A 20,405-nucleotide genomic window follows, 5' to 3' on the forward strand; every position below is an offset into this window, starting at 1 on the left:
AAAGAGTATTTCCCATGACAGTTGAGTAGCTGAAGGCAGGGAAGATTTGCACCTCAAAGATTAACCAAGTCAGAGATGCACAGCATAAGATTTCCTGTGCAGTGGCTTACTTCACATTTAGATGCCTTTACGTACACCACAGCTGTCCAATGGGAGGCCCACAAGCTACCTGCAGCCCACAAGGAGTTAAATGGAGGGTTCAGCAACAAAAGCAGCTTCTCCAGTCTCTCTCTGGTTTCTCCCTTCCCATACTAGGGGGCAGGGTGGTATAACCTGGCACAGCCTGCAGTGCTGTAGGGGCTTGAAGCAGGGGGGTGCCCGAGAGGTGCAAAGCAGCAGGGAAGCTTAGGGTGAGGGGAAGCACCCGGGCACACAGTGAAGTGGGGAGGGGAGGGGCAGCAGAAGGACACGTGGTGCAACAGAGGTGGCCCCCACTGCAAGCCAGGCCCCCACTGGTGCAGCCCATGGGGTACATGGCCCTTGGCCACTTAGAAGTTGAACAAGCCTGATGTACACTACAGATGGTCCAGACAAAGACAGAGACCCTCTGCGCAACAGGACCCTCTGGCACGGAAGGCTGGCTGAAGGGATTTTGGAAGAATATAAAAGTGGGAATTGCAGTAAAGTCTAGACAGGATGTGATTAAAGCCTGAATGAGTACACCAATGGGCAGGTTCTGGCGGGTCTCCAGAGATAGAAACAGTCACTCCCTCAGGAGGTGGAAGAGATTAAGCATGGTGTAAAGGAAGATCCCCAAGCTCACAGTTTGGAGGTGCTAAGTTACGTCCAAGCAAAGTGGTGATGAGAGTCAAGGTAGAAAGGCAAAAGGGTTTGTTTTTATTTAATTTATGATGCAAGATTTTAGTCTGCAGCAGATGCACCATGGCTTCCCCGTCCTGAATGACTCAGAAGTAGAGCGAAATCCAGCCAACCACAGCTAATCTGCAGCAGCAAAGGAGTGGTACCTCCAGCTGGAATAGGCCTGTGAAGAAAGACAGATGGATGGGAAAAGAGAATGGAAGACTTCACAGAAGAATGGAAAGAGAGTGCACAAGAAATGAAAAGATATGACAGAACATGGAGAATAATACAGCTGCACTGAAATCAAGCCAGATGGGGGGAGAAGGATCCTTAACTATAGTAGAGAGTTTAACTCTGACTGTGGCCAAACGGCAATGCCTTTTTCACCTCAGTCTTCACAGGCAAGGTCAGCTCCCAGACTACTGCGCTCGGCAGCACAGTTTGGGAAGGAAGTGAACAGCTGACAGTGACAAAAGAACAGATTAGGGGCTATTTAGAAAAGCTGGACATATACAAGTCCATGGGGCTAGATGGGATTCACCTGAGGATGCTGAGGGAGTTGGCTGATGAGACTGCAGATCCACCAGCCTTCATCTTTGAAAACTCATGGTGATCAGGAGAGGTCCAAGATGATTGGAAAAGGGCAAACATAGTGCCCATATTTAAGAAAGAGAAAAAGGAGGATCCAGGGAACTACAGATCACTCTGCCTCACCTCAGTCCTTGGAAAATTCAGACCAGATTCTCAAGGAATCAATTTCTAAGTATTTGGAGGAGAAAAAGGTGATTAGGAACAGTCAGCATAGATTCACCAAAGGCAAATCATGCCTGACCAACGTGACTGCCTTCTATAACAAAATGACTGGTTCTGTGGACATGGGGAGACCAATGGATGTGATATACCTTGATTTTAGCAAGGTTATGGATACAGTCTCCCACAACATTCTTGCCGGCAAGCTAAGGAAGTGCATGCTGGATGAATGGACTGTAAGGTGGATAGAAAATTGGCTGAAGTATCAGACACAGAAAGTAATAATCAATGGCTCAATATCTAGTTGGGCTGGTCCTGGGGCCAGTTTTGTTCAATGTCTTCATCAATGACCTGAAAGATGGTAGAGAGTGTACCTTCAGCAAGTTTGCAGATGACACCACTACAGAAAGGATGTGGACAAATTGGAGAGTCCAGTGGAGAGCAACAAAAATGGTTAGAGGACTGGGGCACATGACGTATGAGGAGAGGATGAGGGAACTGGGCTTACTTAGTCTAGAGAAGAGAAGCCCGAGAGGGGATTTAATAGCAGCCTTCAGCATGGGTGTCTGGTGCCTCTTGAGTCAAGGTGGGGCATGTGTCCCCCCCAACACCAGTCAGCACCTGGGGGGGAGGGGGTCCCCTGGTGGCCAATCCCACTGGCTACAGTTGATCTCACTCACAGGAAAAGTGGTCGCGCTGCTTCTGGAACTCCCCCAGCCGCTTCCGGAAGCAGTGCGGCCACTTTTGCTGGCAGCCCTGCTCCCCGGCCGGCGCTCACAGGGGTCCCCCCACCCACTGGCTAAACAGGGAGTGCAGCCTGACAGGGGGTACACTGGTGCTCTCAGGGGGTGCACATGCAACCCCATGCCCCCCCTACACATCGCCCCTGGCCTTCAGCTACCTGAAGGGAGTTTTGAAAGAGGATGGAGCTGGACTGTTTTCAGTGGTTGCAGATGACAGAACAAGGAGCAATGATCTGAAGTTGCACCAAGGGAAATTTAGGTTAGATATTAGGAAGAATTTTCTCACTAGGAGGGTAGTAAAACACTGGAACAGATTACCCAGAGAGGTGGTAGTATCTCTGTCCTTGGAGGTTTTTAAGACCCAGCCAGACAAAGTTTTGACTGGGATGATCTAGTTCAGGATGGTCCTACTTTGAGCAGGAGGTTGGACTAGATGACATCCTGTGGTCCTTTCCAACCCTAAATTTCTACAATTCTATGATAAACCAAATGGACAAATGCAGAATGAGGGATCGATAGCTAGGTAACAGTACTGAATCACAAACCAACATAAGACAGCACTGTGATCTTTGCTCCCCCCCCCGGTGGGGGGAAGCAAATTCCATTTGCAGCTGCAATAACCAGAGTTTTTCTATGCGAGACTCAAGGGGTGAAAAGAACCACTCTACTCAGCTCTTTGTAGCTGTAAGAAGCATAGGACAATGGAACAAGGTGCCTAGGGAAACTGTGGTATGCCCTGCACTTGGAGGGTTTCAAGAATACGCTGATTAAGCTTCTGTCTGGGATGGTCTAGGAACACCAAGTCGTACATCTGTTCAGAGCTTGGACCCAACCCCATGATTCTATACCACTGTACGGTATGTTGACTTCAAAGGTTTCAGATTCAGTGTCTTATAAGATACCAGGGTCTACAGCAGATGCCTCTGTTCCACTGGGAAGAAAGATTTCCAACTTCCCAGAGAGAACACAGAACATTTGTTTCCTGCCCTGCAAAGTTCTAGAAAAGCAGTCCTCACAAATGCCACATGAGAAAGCCATACTGTAGAAGGCTAGGTGATGTCCAAATGCTACTCACTGAGATTCTCCTTTCTTTCTGTAATGCAAGTTCAGAACCACTTCTAGATGCCACTGTGTGCTGTGCCAAATGAGTCAGCCCAGTCTTCCAAAACAGCTGCTGTCTTCTTGCTCGCTCTCACCTCAGACTCTTATTTATCCATTGTTCCTAGTTATATCCCTTGCCCTTTCCCCCATGGCCAGATATACATAGATATTATGGCATCAAACCCAGCACTCCTCCCATCCATCTCTGTCATGCTCACGGTCAGAGTGCTACAGTCCCTGACCATGGAGACACCACCAGCTTTGATGTCCTCTTTCAGTCCCGCACCCATTGCCTGGACATCATGAAACTTTGATGCCCTCATTCTGAAACATCTCTGATGTCTGCAGCAGTGTTCCCAAAATGGCTAATAACATCACTTGACGTAAGTGACAGAACAGCATATTTATTCCAAATAAAATCCCAATATGCCCATCTACGTGTGACTATGTATTACCATTCCCAGTCCATTGTCTCCCTCACAAGCCTGACAAGTCACTGTAGTTGCTATCTTACATTTTACTGCTTCTACTAGCCTCTGAAGCACAGCTGAAGTTAAACAAGTGAAAGTGGCCTACAATGAGCACCATGACTTCAATTAAACATTTCTCCATGGAGGGAAATGCCACAATATTTCCAACCCATCATGAAGAAACTACACTCACAACTCTGTGCCTATCTGATTTCACAGAGATCTATACTTATTTGAGTGTTCCTTGGGGATATTTAGGTCTAGAAGTCTCAGGGTTGTAAAGGGTATCAGGGGGCAGATGAGAGAGTACTTTATTTGCAAATCAGCGACAACTTTCCCAAACGAGTGACACATTTTCCATTTACTTTCATAGGGAGACCAGTGAAGCAAATCAGGCATACAAAGGGGTTATATATTCTGGAAACCACAAAGAAATATCAGTCACTTAATGAAACAAAACTACATATATATGAGTGAGCACACTTACACAGTTTTATGCCACTGAACAGGAAGGAATGAGGTGGTCTGTCTTGGGATTCTACAACCAGTCACACAAAAATATATTATATAATAAGTACTTGAATAGTAAGTGTAAAGGTCTTCATTAGCTCCATGGACACAACAGTATTGTGTATGGTCTAACAAATCATGGGATGTCCAAGGAACTATATACTTATGTTAAATGGGCAGGAAAAAAAGGGTATCCTGCCTCACAATGGGTTTCAAGGAAGGTCATGTAAGACAAAATGTAGTAAAGCCCCACACTTTCATGATAGACAGAGACAGCTCCCAGGCTCCAGTGCCTCAACAGAGATTGAAAGGAATTACAATTTTAGTCTCAAATACTTCTTTTTTGCAACCCCTAAACTTTGGATCCAAACAAAGGCAAATAACGTCAGCCAAAAATCACCGTATTCTTTTGGTTTGGATGTTGTGGCTTCTGTTGAAACACATAAACAGGCCTAACCTGTTTGCTAAGACTTTACATGTCCCTTCTGATAATGCTGCAGGGAAACACAATGCAGCAGGCAAAAGGAGAAAGGGGTTTAGGAGATGGCATATTTCCCCTCTCATGTCTTAGACCTACAAAGAGAATTCTAGCAAAGGCTATGCCTGGCTTCTGTGGAACCCAATTTTGCAATCTTCCCTTTCACCCCCCCCACCCCCTCAGTCCTGTGAGCCTGATCCTGACTTGACAAATATGCAGAGGGAAAAAAACCCTGGCTTTTAGGCAAGTGACTAGATTTGCCCTATACAGCCTTATCTGTGTTGACATCAGAGACAATGAGGAAAAGAAAAGAGTTCTAGCAATTGCCAAGCTGTGGCATTTAGTTTATCACATGGTAAACTGGCTACAAGGTTTTCTGAATTTCACTGTAATAAAGGCATTTAAAAGTCAAACACTTATACTTTCAATCTAGCATGTTAAAAGGTGCGAGAACATATTCAGAAAGCATAAGCTCAGTACCCATGTTAAAAGCAACATAAAATCTCACCTTTATAGTTTTGCTTCTGCCCTCATGAAGCAGCAACTCCTCTGACAAAAGAAGAGTCCGTGCTGGGTTGCAAAGATCAAGAGGCTGAAGATTTAAAGGTTAAAAAAAAGGATTCAAAACTTTAACTCACAAGGAGAAGGCTTGCTATGAAAATTCAATTCCACCCATCAAATACACTTCATCTTCAGCTTAGTATGAAAACCACTAAAAGTGAAACAATCAGAAGGTACCTTACAACTGCACAACTCTCAAGGATGGAAAGTCTGCAGTCCAGCTAAGCGATAAAAGGAAAAAAAAAAAAGCCTTACACTTAACACCTACGTCATGTGGAGCTATAAAAAGACTATCAGCTGCTTCTGCTTCTTTGTACATTAATTCTGCAAAGTGTGGGCTCGGTGATGTCCGCTCATTGAGCAGGAAGCCCAACCACAACAATAGCCCATCAAACTGTCAACTACCTTCAGACAAGAACAGGGGTGGCTACACATTTGTAATTGATTCATTTCATTAGCAAGATGAAAAGGCCCTGAGAGGCATCTCCTCTCTTCTTCCAGGCTGCAGTGGACCTTGGGCTACAAAGCTAAACCTTTGGGACAATTCAGTTTGATACTAAACTAACTGAAGAACTGAACAAACATTGATTGCCCTGATTACTGTACAGTAAGTGCTAAACCAGTTCTCAGATGACATCATCCAAAAGAGAATCTGTAAGGGCATACGATTGGATGCGACTAGGATACAACTTGAGAGCTTACACAATTAAATTTTATAAAACAAAGCCAAAAAAGCTGAACTCAATAAATACAAATCTCACTAATGTCAGCAAAACATTATTATGGGAACATTATAGAGTCAAACCAAGAATCACTATTTTGGAAAGGCAGTAAAACAACCACATAATCCCAACTGTGTTCTTAAGTCATGAATGCAACCACTGCTGGAGCACGATGAATTCAGCTAAACCACGCACTGCACAATGGATCAGTGGTTGCGTCAGGCAAGACAGTGATATAGAAAGAAACTGGTTTTAAAAATCAGATAGGGAACTTACTGGCAGGGTTCACCCCAGCCCCTTTGCAATGAGTCCACAAGAAGAGTACTTTTTTCACCCCAGAACCTTTGCAATGAGTCCACAAGAAGAGTACTTTCAAAATGTCATTCTGAATTAAGCCTATAGCTCTGAACTCTACCTGGAGAAGATGACTTCATATAGTACCTGAGGATCTGATTACCTTCTCTTTCATCATTCTGGCTATAGTCAGCTTTCTCAAGATGCCACACAGCTATTCACCTTCACTATGTTCTCTAAAGCTTTGTCTACATTACAAAAAATTGAAAAATCTGAAAAAATCGTATTGTTATGCATTGGTGCAGCTGGACTGAAAAACCAGGCATATGGAAGTAGAACAATCTCCGACAGATACAGATGTTTTTAACAGTGTAGGAGACTTATCTGCACATACAGAATTATGTCAAAACTGGGGTCAAATCCAGGCCTTTTCCATTTTGAGGATCTGGCCATATACAATATCCATGTGAATACTAGCAGGAGACACTAAGAACTGAGCAGGAGTCTCCAAACCAGCTATTCCCACTAAATCATATCTAAATTATGAGACAATTGTTTTTTGGAATTGAGAAGGTGGAGTCCCCCTCTCTCATCCCACAATCCCCTTATACCCTGATGCCCCTCTTAATATGGTTTGATTTGAGGGCTGTCAAGTGGCAAAACTAAATTAGTCTTGGTGACCCTGCAGCTATAGGCAGAAGCTGCATTGTAGCTCTGTACCTTACAGAATGAGAACCAAGTGGTTTAAGCTCAAATATGAATGGTCAGATCTCCACCAACTGGCTCAGGAATTCAGGGCATCTTTACATGTGCTCCGGGGTGGGGAACCAGTCTAATTAAAGTGCCTGCATCTCATGCATTCAGCATCCCACACTTCAAAATGGCGGCAGGTGTGCTTTAACTAAAGCTCGCTAAACAAGCTTTAGTTAAAGCACCCCTACACCATTTTGAAGCACAAGGACACTGCATAATCTAATTAGCACTCATTGGGGCAGGCATCAGGCACATGTACAAGTGCCCTCAAAGACCAAAGGTGGAAAATTAGCCTTTTATCGTGTAAATTACAGAAATGAGAGGTGGAAATGTCTCACTGGAATTTACATGGGCAGGGCACAGTTCCCTGCAGAGAATGAATCAGATACTATGCTGAACATAGGAAGAAGCTGAAAATGATTAGGAATCCATTTCTTAAGGGGGAATTTCTCCCCCTTAAATGACAGTGTTGAGAGTAACCACTGAAACTTATAGCAGCAAACCCTGTTGCAAGACACTGTGGTCAGTTCTGTCACTCTCTGGTCAGGTAGTTTCCAGATGTGCAGAGGAAGGACGAGCTTACCTGCACAAAGACAGGGAACACTAGCACTTTGGGAGCCAGTGTCACATAGGTGCCATAACTGGAGTGTGGGATATGAGGCCTCACAATGGTGCAGTTCTGGTAGTTCCCATGGTTCTTCATATTCTGCACTGTCTTCATCAGCCTGGATTTCCGCCCAGATCCTGTATGGGATTTGCCTTTACTTGCATTTCCTAGGACCATAAGAAAGCAAAAGGAATCAGAGAGAAAGAAAACTGAATTTCCAAGGGCCCATTCTACTCTGTTGTTATTATTTCTTAAATCCCAAGCACGGAGGAATTAATAACCCAAAGGGGTGGAGAGATGGAAGACACCAGAATTGAGGGCTGTAAAGAATCAGTCACCTTATTGTCATGTCAGATCAATACTTTTAAAAATTAGCAGGAGAGATTTTATTTTCTCTAAAAGGAAATGAGCTATTTCTAGAGCTTACTACAGAAGCAATGATTCTCTATATATTGCTTCTCTAAACACTTCTGAAGACAGGAGGGACACCTCATGCTGGCAATCCAATAAGCAGCCTGTTATTTCATAAATCAAAAAAGTTTTCCCTCTTTCTAACCTACTGTAATGCACTGAGCTAGAATATTACCTGATTGAATGGTGTGGGAGCTTAGTCAAAGATTAACCAAGGGATATTTCTATGTACTATATCCTTAGCTGTCACAAACAAATTCACATCAGCTAAAGACAAGGCTCTACACACACACACACACACACACACACACACACACACACACACACACACACCCCCAAAAGGAGTACAATAAAGGGCTTTATATAAACCTTTTGCCAGCACTAATGTGGGACAGTCACATTACTCATGGATGGCAGATTCCCAAACAAATACCAGTAAAAGTCAGTCCATAGTCCAGAATGGCATCTTGTATTTTATACATAATGGGCACATCTACAGGAGATGCTTTACTGTGCAGTAGAGATCATTACCATGCAGTAAGTCCACATTTACTCATGCAGGCACTTACTGCACAGTATGTGGCTCTAATCGCAAGTAAATTTGATACCTGCAAATGCAAGTGGCAAAATTACTTCAGATTACTTACTCTGCAGTAGTGCACGTGTAGACATCTGACCGGGAGCAAATATATTCCCAATCAGCCAGGCAGCAGGGGGCAGGAGATTGCTCCCTGCCCCCAGGAGCTGCCTGCTGCTGGGGTGGGCTCTGCCACCAGAGCCTGGGTGGGGACAATGTCCCCCTGGCCCAGCAGCAGAGAGCTCCCAGCCCCCACCCCGCAATGGTGAGGCCAGGACCAGGTGATCCTTATCTCTCAGCCTGGGCCCAGTGATCACAGAGCAGGGGCTGGGAGCTCCCTGCTACCAGGATCCAGAGGTGAAGCCTGCCTCGGCAGCAGGCAGCTCCCAAGGGCAGGGAGCAATATCCTGGCCCCTGCCAGGAACCGTCTGTCTCCTGGCCCCTGGGCTAGCACCCAGGTGGAGCCTCGAATTCCCCCTAGCTGCTGCAGGGCCCCATTGCAGGGCCACACGGAGTGGGAATAGTCTGCTGCTAGGAGCAGCAAATCTGCTCCTGCATCCCTGCACATGTAGACATGTGCTTGGGAGAGTTTACTCGAGAGTAAATTACACCCAGATTATTTGCATGTGTAGACACCTACGTAAAATGTTCTCAGTATTTTCTCAGAGAGGAAGAATTAAAAATATGAACTAACAATTGCAAAATAGCTTTTAAATTGTGACTTCAAATAGTTACTCTTGGATCAAAACTGTCCAATATCTAGGGTGCTTCCAGCAATGGAAGAAACATCTGATTCTCCTTGCTAAGCAAGGGATTTCCTCTTCACAGAGATAAAAGCAACAATGTCTAACCTGTAGGGAGAGAAATTTTGGACATTTTGACTTATAAACATTACAGTTGGAAATGGAGCATACCTATTGTAAAATATAGTGGATAATTATGTGGGATTTTATTTTATGGCAAGAAACCGTTATTTTTATTATGGCTCCTATAAGCTGCTCAGTTCAGAGAATGTTAGGATGAGTGTCAGAAAGAGGTGTTAGTAATTACATTCAGATGTAAGCATTTAATCCATGTCTTTCTAAATGATCACATCAACACCTGCTCCAATGTGGTGTTTGTATATGTCAGCAATGACTGACGGTGCATAACAGTAGCAGAATCTGGCCACACAGTTTGGGTTTTTAAGTATTACATTTCACCTTCAGACCTGAGAAATCTTCCCAGCCTCATTAGTTTTCTATTCTGGCTCTTTTCACTGCAGAAAACCATTATCCTCATCCAGAAAAAACCCAGGATTACACAAAAGGCCTTCTTTGCAGCTGCCTACTTCAATGGTCAAGTACAGTAATTACATTGCTCTACATATGGGCTATGAAGTTTGAGACTGGCGTCTGCTAGTGGCTGTTTTGAGCCTGCAATACTGCAGGATTTCCAGACCATCAAACAGCACACAGGGTGTCATAGAGCTCCCACAACCTGGGAATTATTTTTAGACACTAAATTATCAAGGTGTTATTGTGCCAGGCTGATTTCTGGTTAGGACAGAAATGTTTTTTATCTGTGGTTAAACTAAATGCTACACACACTACTCCTACTCCACTCCCACTTCATAGCCAACAGATTCAAGCAAATGCTCCACACCCCACAAAGAGGTTACTTCTCAATCATAATGAAGTTGATAGTTGTCTGTGGATGCATCTACACATGCTATTAATGCACTGTAAGCATAACACGCAGTAAATACTACATGGTAAACCTTCCCTGGGAGCACATCTACACAAACGTCCATTAGGAACAAATTTGCTCCTGATGGGAGCAGTTCAGTGCAAGCTACTGCTGACCTACTCTACTCCAGGCTCCTCCAGGTGCCAGCCCCAGATTGGCAGGGGACACCAAGCTCACGCCTGGGCTCTGGTGGGTGGGGCTGAGAAATTTTCTCCTCCCCCAGCAGCTGTTTTCCAGCTCTGTGCCCAGGAGCAGACAGTTTCCCCACCACCTGCTGCCTGGACTAACCTGCAGGAATTTGCTCCTAGCCAGCTGTCTACACATGTACTACTGTGTAGTAGCTACTACATGGTTAATCTACTACCTGTATCTACAGGTAGTAGCCAACCATGCAGTAGACTAAATTACTGTGCAGTAAATGCTGTGTACATGTAGATGATGGTACTTTACTGCACGGTAGATTAGTCTACTGAGCAGTAAAGCATATCAAACGGGTGCTCCCTGTGTATCTGAAAATGGTCTATACCCACTGTGCTTGTGTATCAGTTACTCATCTTCTCAGCAGTGGCATAATTTAGATCAGAACCTTGTAAATAGATTAAAACAATTCCTACTCCCACAACCGCAGATATGCACTGAGCAAAGACGTGGATGATATTTGCTATTCAGCTCAGAGAGATTAACAGGAACTAGAAGCTTGTATTTGCCTGTCTCTTCCTCTACAATATGAGCTGTAACTCATAACATTGCTCTCCTTTGCCATAAGACCTCCAAAAATTGGTCTGGCACCTGAAGTCAGATTCTTTTCAGCCTATTAGACATCTAAGTGGACTCGGGTGCCTAAGTGTGGTTCTATTCCAACCTGTTCACATCCTGAAAATCTTTTAATGCCTCTACTTTTTTAACACACTATCATCGTACCCTTAAGTCTAGGTCAACAAAGCAGCAAAGGGGAAGAGGACCCACCCATCTTTTGCATTAACAGTTTCCCAGTGACTGAGTTAGGCTGGAATGGAATCCCACTGAGATGCCAAAGTTCACTTATGCATCTAATACACTGGTTCTCAACATTTTTGGACTCAAAACGCTCTTTGTTAGGCTCAAGGCACACCTCAGAAAATGACAGCACTTAGTTTTCACTCTTCTTTTTGACTATGTAAAAACAATATAGCAGGGGTTGTCAACCGGGGTATGTGTACCCCCAGGGATACTTAGAAAGGTCTTCAGGGGTACACGCAGGTGGGGACAGGGCGTGCCCCAGGGCACAGCAGTGGCATCTACCCCGGCGCATTTGCCTCTTACCCAGGGAAGGGAGAGGGGCACAGTGGGCACCACTGGCCCCACATGGCACATCTCAGCACCTCCCCACCACCCACCCCAGCTCACTCTTCTGACTGGCCACTGGGCCGCTGCCCTCAGCCAATAGCCAGCAGGGATGGCAGCTGCCGCATCTGAGCTCTCCTCCCACTTGGCCCCCACTCCCAGCGCCGGTTTTATGCGCACCCTGGGCGGGCATGGGGGGCGCAGGCCCCTGGATCTGCACGTGGGGCGAGGCTGCACCGGGCTGTTCCCTCCCAGCACCACCACCACCCACCCCAAGCACAGCCTAGCCCAGCCCCTACTGGGAAGAGCCTGGTGCCACCCCGGCCACAGGCCTCAGTCCACCCCATGAAGATCCAGGGGCACATGCCCCCCATGCCTTCCTGTGGGGTGAGGGATGTAGCGGCGTCCTCCCCTCTCCATATGGCTCAGTCCCACGCCCTGCCCCAGCAGGGCAGCCCCTGCCCAAGCCCCACTCCCTCTCCCACCACTGGAGCAGCCCTGCCTGCCCCACACAGATTCAGGGGCACATGCCTCCCATGCCCTCCTGAGGTACACGCAGCAGCAGAAGCCACCCCCCTTCCCCGCGCCCCCCCAGATAAGTCATTCATAGCTCCGTCCCGCACACCACCCCGCCCAGGCTGTGTAACGCCTGCCCCAGCCTCACTCCCTCCTGCATCACAGCAGCCTCAATCTATTCCCCGCCCCCCCTTAAAAATAAGAAAAAAATATAAGGGGGTACAGGACCTGAAACTCTGAGTCAGAACTTTTTATAAAAGTTTGAATACCCCCATAATAGAGCAATTCTTCAGTTGCCAAGACCTCAGAAAGACAACAAACAACAGGTCACAATGTTTTAACACTATGAATTTCTATAGAAAATCTCTGGGTTTATCTTGTGAATCACATTTGCATGCCCAACAGTGATAATATTGCGTGGCAAACTGCAACACCCTTGAAAGGATCTCAAGGCACCCCAGGGTGCTGCGGAATCCTGGTTGAGAGTGGCTGATCTAATAGGTGGAATAAAATCTGGCTCCTGGCATACTGAAACCATTGCCCATCAGGGTAACCAGTAAGCTCTAACTGTTTGCCTTTGCCCTCTCTCCTGCCTTGTCTTGCACACTTAGACTGTAAGTCCTTGGGGCAGGGACTGCATTTTTGTTCTGTGTCTGCACAAGGCCTAGCACACAGGGGCTCTGGCTCACTGGCTGGGTTTCCAAAGCACAGTGAGAACACAAATAATTCTTCCTTTTTCATGTACTTGATTTACAGCTCTTTCTCCTGGATGCATGGGGGAGTAGGATGGCAGCAGTGGGTGAGGTTATTTTCTTCATTAAATAGGAAAAAATCATGTACAGGAGCCCAGAATCCAAACACACCCAAACACAGAGCTGGGCCTGAATTACGCCATTCTGGCTGACGTGGTCTATATTAACAGGTTTCTCCCAAGAGTCCCTGGGGTAAATATTCAGATATACCAGCCTGTCCCATGCACCAGGGAAAGGGGATTTCATGGGTTTCTCTTCCTTACTGTTCCTTTGGCCTTGGAAGTTGCCGAGAGTAGGATTGAACAGAGATAGCCATACCTATCCTATACCACCTCTGTGTGCTGCTAGACTATGAGAATTCACAGTTGCTGCTATAAAGCAGTTTTACACTAAAATCATTCCAGTAGCCCCAAAAGGCCTTAGGGGATGTTGAGGGTCTGGCCCATTCAGTCTAAATCCCCTCAGTCTGCCTGTTCTCATTTCTGGCTGTTCCTGCTCCATAACTAGGTGAAATCTTCCTAATCCCTGCAGGACTGTGCTGTACTTGAATTGCCCAAGATCCTATAATTATGGAACCTTCCCAACACTCCAGCTGAATCTGCTTAGAGCTACAAGTTTTTCTTTAGGATGTGCCAGCCAGAAGTACCTCTGGAATATCCCATGTTGGCCTTCACACTGCCTGCAGAGCTGGAAGCATCTTCTATTACACTATCTGATAGATGCAGCCTAGGGGTTCGCTGATCTTTAAGTGGCATGCCGTAATCTGGCATTAAGTGATGCTGCTCCTTTATATTAGTTGCTTTAGCTGCAGAATGTTAAGTATCTTTAAATGTAAGTTGTATAGTTAAGGCATTTTGCTTTTCATTCAGCATTTTCACTAGCAGTCATGCCCCATGTTTAGTTACCACACTATTTTAAAATAGTGGTAGGCAACAGTCAATCCTTCTGCATTATGGTGTAGGTGTGAGAGGTCAACAGGACCTTCAACATGTCTGCCTAGGCAGGACTATGGAGGAGTAGAGGCTGCCCAGACCTTCCATCGCCCCTTTAGACAGAAGTCAAAGGCTAGACCAAGTCCAAACATTTGGCACCTCAATGGCTGTACTTATATGCACATCTGGAAATCAAACCCAGATCTCCCATATAGCAGACAAGGTTTCTACCACTGAACCACAGCAGTCCCTGGATGGGATATGACTACTGCTATTCTATTCTACCCAAGGGGAGTGCACAAACTCAAAGGATCAGAGTAGTATATCTTCCAGCTGTGCTCAAGCCAGATGAAGACATGAGGCTATAACCCACTTTCTCTACCTCAGACAGTCTGGTTTTAAGGTTATAGGAATAGAACTGGGAACGCCAAGTACTACTGCATGGGGGACAGTTCTATTCAGCCAGTTTAATGCCTAAAAACCTTCCTAGGTTGTTAAACAAACCCCAGGGTGATGTACCCAGCTTTTACAAAAGTGATATCCCCAAAGGTTTCACATCATTGTCAGCCAACCAGATCAATTCATTCATCTGTTTCCAGAAGACATTTGCCTGACTCCACAGCAGTGCAAATCCATATTGAATGAATGCTATGTCTAAGTGGCCTTCGAAATGTGTCACTGAACAGGTTCACTCAGCTAACTGCACAGTGAATAACTGCCAGTCCTAGAGCAGTCCATCCCCAGAGTTTAAAGTTAGAATAGCCCTTCCCATGCTGAAGGGAGCCACTGGAACAGCTTTCTCCAACACAAAGGAATGATTCAGGGAAGAAGGCTGCAAAAGTAACTAGTGGAGTACATATTGATCCCAATAGCTGATCATCCTCTCACTTCAGAACCTTCTCAAACCCATCTCACAGAGAACTGTAGTGGGACAAATATTTGGGAGCAAAGGGTGTTGTGTGCCTAACAAGAATCAGGCAGCTATAAAAAAACAAAACACTTGATTATGCACTCTCCTGTCTAGGGAGAGACAAGACTGACTTTCCATTTGGCCCTTCTTTAACTTGTTAAAGACAATATCGAAATAGGACTTTCAAACTAAGGAGAGCTGTAAAGTACTTCATGCTACAGCATGGAGTTTGCAGTCCGTCAGGCCCAGCAGTCTCGATATTCCCTAATGACTGCTATCAACTCATCCAGATTATTGTGCACACACTTCCGGTTACCCATGATCAAGGAAAATGGATTCAAACTGGAACAAGCGCAGAAGAGGGACACTCATATTATTAGAGAAATGGAGAACCTTACAAGAATCTTATGAGAAAATAATCTTATAAGAGACTAAAAGTTTGGTTTGTTTAGCACAGCAAAACAAAGGCTGAGAGGGAATGTGATAGCTTTCTACATATACATCAGGGGTAACACTGGAGAAGAAAGGCTATTTAGGCTACAGGACAATGCTGGCAAAAGAACAAATCAGTCTACACCAGTGGTGATTAATCTGACCCCATGGACCAGATGACTGGCATGGGGCCAGTCTACAGGTGCAATCCAGCATGCAGGGCCCACATCTGGCCTACAGGGCTCCACATGAGTCCGGAAATTTGGTAGCAGGATGAACAGCATCAGCCTTAATTGCCACAGTTCCAGAAGCCAGGACAATTAACACTGTCATCACTCCTCTGCCACCAAATATCTAGATCCCTGGGGAGGCCCACAAGCCATATTTGGGACACCCTAGTATAAACTGGACATTAATAAATTTAGGCTAGAAGACTTTTAAGCAGCAGAGGAGCAAAGGTCTAGAACAGCCTCCAAATCATAATAAGGGGGTAGGAGAAATAGTCAGTTTTAAGATGGAGCTTGATAAATTTATTAATAGGATTTTGTGTGTCTGCCTATGATAGCAGGGACTGAACTTGATGATTCAGGAAGTCTATTCCAATCCTATGTATCTGTGTTCCTCCTGACATAGGAGAAAATCCTCCTTGGTCCCACATCAGTGTGGGCCACTGAAAAACACTGGAATGTAAGAGGGGGTCAGGCCCATACCAGGGATCTCTCATGTGACCAGAAGTAAACTCTTTCATGCTGGCTGCAGCACCCGGACTAGATAGCATACAGGAGCTGTTATATATGCCAGAGTACACAGTGTGCATATTGCTAGCTCAGAGTTAACCTCAGGAGTCAGAGCAGCCCCACTACCCTAGAAGTAGGTCTCAGATCAAAGGCCTTTGGAAGCTGGGAATCCAAATCCTGTGTCGAGATTTCAGGGAAAAATGATTTCTAAAAGATCTATCTATATTTATGTCAGCAACACTGTACCCACTAGATGTTGTCTTGACAGCCTACTGAATTATGGCATCCCTCACTTTTGTTGTTGGTGACCCAAATAAACTCAGGGCAGAAATCTCCCAGACCAATCACTTTGACTTTAATGAGCACAAATGAAAATTTAAAGAGTGAGCAAAGGAAAGTTGGCTAAAGCAACATGTCTGGTATGTCTGTTTGAGTCCCTACGTTAACGCCCTATCACACTGTAGTTAAGAGGCATGAAGAGATGATGATCACTCAGAAATACACTGGTCTGTCCAGTCACCAACTTCTGAATTCAGTCAAATCTGTTCTAACCACAGCAGAGTTTTCTGCATGTTCTCCTCCTGCCTTTGCATCCCCACTGATACCCCTAACCTTCCTGCATAGAAACAGGCCAAAACACTTCTGAATAAGGTTATGAGTAGATAGGGTCTTTTCCAAAGTAAATACACAAATCTAACCAACATTACATTTTCCATTAACCATTAGGAAGTAGTGTGTTTGCTTTTAGATAAACACAGGCAGAGACAGATTGTGCTTTTTTATTGGCAATCAGCTCCCACTGTTTACTGTTGGTCCAATAACTTGCCCTCACTGGGGGTGGCCATAGTGACCTACCAGGCTGTTTCCATCACTAACTACAATAATTCTGTAATTTGGTGTGTTCTCTTTGCTAATAGTCCGATTTCCAGATAAAACCAACTCAGGAGAGATGGACTCAACAAGCAGTGTGCTGAAAGGGAATGCAGCTACAATCCATTCAGACTGGATGTTGACTTTTCTCACTTCCTATGGCTAAATCTTCTCCTTTCACTTCCAAAATTTGTCACACATCAAAAATAGATTCCTGGGTGTCTGTGCCCAGTCCTAGTTAAAACAGTCAAGCTGCATTCCTTTTGCAACACAAAAGGTGACAATGAGCTCAGCACTTGCTCTTCTTATCACTGCTCAGATTAACTACAGTTGCCTTTTCTCTGTACTCAAACATTAAACAAACTGAAAAAAACTAATTAAAAATAAATACTATGGGGAAAAGCCTGATTCTTCACCACACCCCTGATATAACAGGGAGTTCCCTATGGCAAAAAATACACTCTTCACAGGGTCAGTAGTGGCAGGAAAATATTGCAATAAACTATCCCTTCCTGATCAGGTTTCTGATAAGGAAAATTCTCCCATCAGCAGAAATGTAGGGCTGGACAAAATCGAAGCATGCACAGAAACGTGGAAGCCACACTGCCCACTCCAATGTAATCTAACTTTTCTGCAGCAGAGGCTCTCAAACACAATGTTATATCCACTACAAATGCTGGCCAGCAACTACATTCAGTGCAGTGCAACCATGTCAGGAAGAGACTATCCAGTCCAAAGAAGCTAAAAAAATCTCTTCCACAACTACACCTGGAAGCCAAGCTCCTCTCCAAATGCACAGCACAGCTTTCTGCCACTGAGCTCTCCACAAGGATCCTAACTACATTAGCTGAGATTGCCTTCTCACCTGCATCTTTTTTCAGCATGAGGGCTGTAGCTGCTCCCTGTCAGTGATTCTGAGTCAGAGAAGGCTTTCAAGGGTCTCTGAGTGAAACTGTTGCCTTATGATGATGATTTTTTAAATAGGTTACCAACATCCAATTTATGCCCTGGTGAGTGCCTCCTATTCTCTCACCTCCCATTCTATCACCTTCAGGATTTCATTGTGTCCCAAATTCCTCTCAAACCTGAGTTCCCACTTTCAATTATTTAATCTCATCAAGTTCACAAGAGAACCAGTTTAGCTCAGAAACACTGTATAACCCTCATCTTCACAGCTAACCCAAACTCCAGCTAGGGAGGCTTCATTCCTGACCACACTCCCAGAAGACTCCCGACTGCACACTGTCTGTTTTATGTCTGTATCAGAAGCCCAGCAGGGAGTACACAGACATGGCATTAACAGCTACAGATGCTAGCTTCAGGGAGTGGTGGCTGCATGCATAAGTAGCTGAAATTAAGCCACGTTGGTAGGTTAGGCGGGTAGGAAGAAAATACAGCAAGTATTGAACTCTAGGTCTAAAGAAGGATTCAAGCTTGGGTACTATGCCAAGAAAGTCCTGATTTATACCTGATAATCTGGCAATACTCACCAAACCCCTGTGAGAGGGGGAGAAGTTGGGTCCAGATGTCGGAGTCCCCCTACCTGAACTCCATTACTGAGACATGTACCTTTCTATTGCAACCCACTGCTCATCCATGCTCCTTCTCTCTCACATACTCAGCCCAATACTAACGGCAGCTCAAGGTCTAGGGCTGTACACTTGGGTTTTATAGGAGGCCGAATAAACTTCACAGCTCTTGGTATTTGTTGGGTTTTTCAATACCTCAGAGAGCAATTCATTGAGCTGAAATAATGTGTGCTCTGTTCGCTATACAGTGTTTCCAACAGCCAGGGCCTGCAAGGCCAAGTAGAACAGATCACATAGTATGTTGGTTTCCTGATGTATTAAATAAGCCAAACAAATAGAAGTCTCCTCGGTGTACAAATGACAGTCAGAGAGATCATTTCTCAACCCAGTTCCTCCAAGCCAGCCTTCCCCTGTGAAATCTATAATATTTTACATTTATATCAAAGCAAACATGGATTTGGGTTTTGTTTTCATGAAACAGAAACCCTAAGCCAGAGAAGGGAGAATTCTTAGGCTTCTCAATGGTCCATCAGTATGTGAGGTCTCCTGGTCACCACTGTTACAGAAAACTGTGTAAAAAGAGGAACCTAGATCTTCTCAGGCAATATCTAGGCTGAAAAAACTGCTACACCCCAAGAAACACAAAAAGACTTCAGATCTTATTGCAATCTGGATAGCAAGTACTGGTCTACTTCCCACAAAAGCTGGCTAACCACATGTAGTAGAACTTATTAAGGAAGCTAAGTACATGGAGTTGCAGCCCTGTCCCTGTCTCTTATACTAAACTTGGTCTATCTGTGGGCAGGAATTTAAACCAAGACATGAACACAGACCTATAGGAAGCACTACTGCCCTGAACAAGGAATCTGGATTGCATGGGACATAAGAGAGCTTTCTCTGCCTAGAACTGTATGCAACAGGCACTGATTGAGAGACAGCATTTACAGGGTGAAAGGACTGGAGAGCAGTGCTCAGCTTCACCCTCTCCATCAAGCCACCATAAAACAGAGACCTATTGTCACAGAGAATATTGCTATTCAGCTGCCCTTGACCTAACTCACCAGGCTCTGAAAGCCAATGTATCACCTTCCATCAAGTTACACACACCTCCACAGCTCACTCTTGTTTTCTGAGCCACATAGAGAAAGCAGAAGGGAGCGCCAAGCCCAAGGATTTCCCACAGCCAAACTATCTATAGTTCACATGGTTTTTGAGCAGTCTGTGAGCAGGATCAGCAAGTTCTTTCCCAAGAAAATATGATGAGTCACAGGACTGTGTCACCACCAGGATGCATGGAAGCCGCTCAGTCGGGAGGGGGAAGAGGGAAGTTATCAAAGGTACTGCATTTCTCTGAACCCAGATTGGCATCAGCTCCCACAGCTTGAAGGGAAGGTTTAGCTCTTAATGGTTTATTGTTCTAGGTCCTCACCCAACAGCAGAGAGAGCAACTCTGAGAAAGGTCCCAACAGATACACTATATATAATGAGCAAATGAGTCAAAATAACTTAGAGGAAAGCCTGAGACGGGATTTCCCCCAACCTCAAGCTGAAGGGGTAACGCCTTCCTGTCTGTTCCCTCAGTACTTGCAAGCTGCATCAGCCGCATATCAAGGCTTTGATCTTGGCAGAGTTAAGAGCCAGAATTCCTTAGGTTTAATGAAAATCGAGGTTCTTCCTCATGGGACCTTAAGACCAGCTGTTATCCAGGGCCTTGTTCTAGCCCTGGGACAGCCATGGAGACATGACTGCCCAAGGCCACACTGTAATCACAGCAGAGATTGGAAGAGAATCAAGATCTTTTCATTGTCACCCCAAAGCCACTGGCAAATTGAACACAGAGACTTCCAAGAAAGCAAAGTTCACAACTCCTGTGGTTAAATCCTGACCAGCTTTGTGCC

At 45.1% G+C, this 20,405-nt stretch overlaps 1 protein-coding gene across 7 annotated transcripts in view; it reads right to left on the reverse strand.

Moving 5' to 3' along the window:
• The window catches only part of RGS3 (regulator of G protein signaling 3), a 181,006-nt gene that overhangs the window by 98,200 nt on the left and 62,401 nt on the right, over nt 1–20,405 (reverse strand). For all 7 annotated transcript variants that reach the window (XM_006022634.2, XM_025203071.1, XM_025203073.1 and 4 more), the window contains 2 exons: nt 7,767–7,957; nt 5,362–5,445 (listed from right to left, as the gene is read on the reverse strand). In XM_006022634.2, coding sequence (XP_006022696.1) covers nt 5,362–5,445; nt 7,767–7,957 — 275 coding nt within the window. The remainder of the gene's footprint in view (nt 1–5,361; nt 5,446–7,766; nt 7,958–20,405) is intronic.

Source organism: Alligator sinensis, unplaced genomic scaffold (genome assembly GCF_000455745.1).
Source record: "Alligator sinensis unplaced genomic scaffold, ASM45574v1 scaffold235_1, whole genome shotgun sequence".
Classification (NCBI taxonomy): Eukaryota; Metazoa; Chordata; order Crocodylia; family Alligatoridae; genus Alligator; species Alligator sinensis.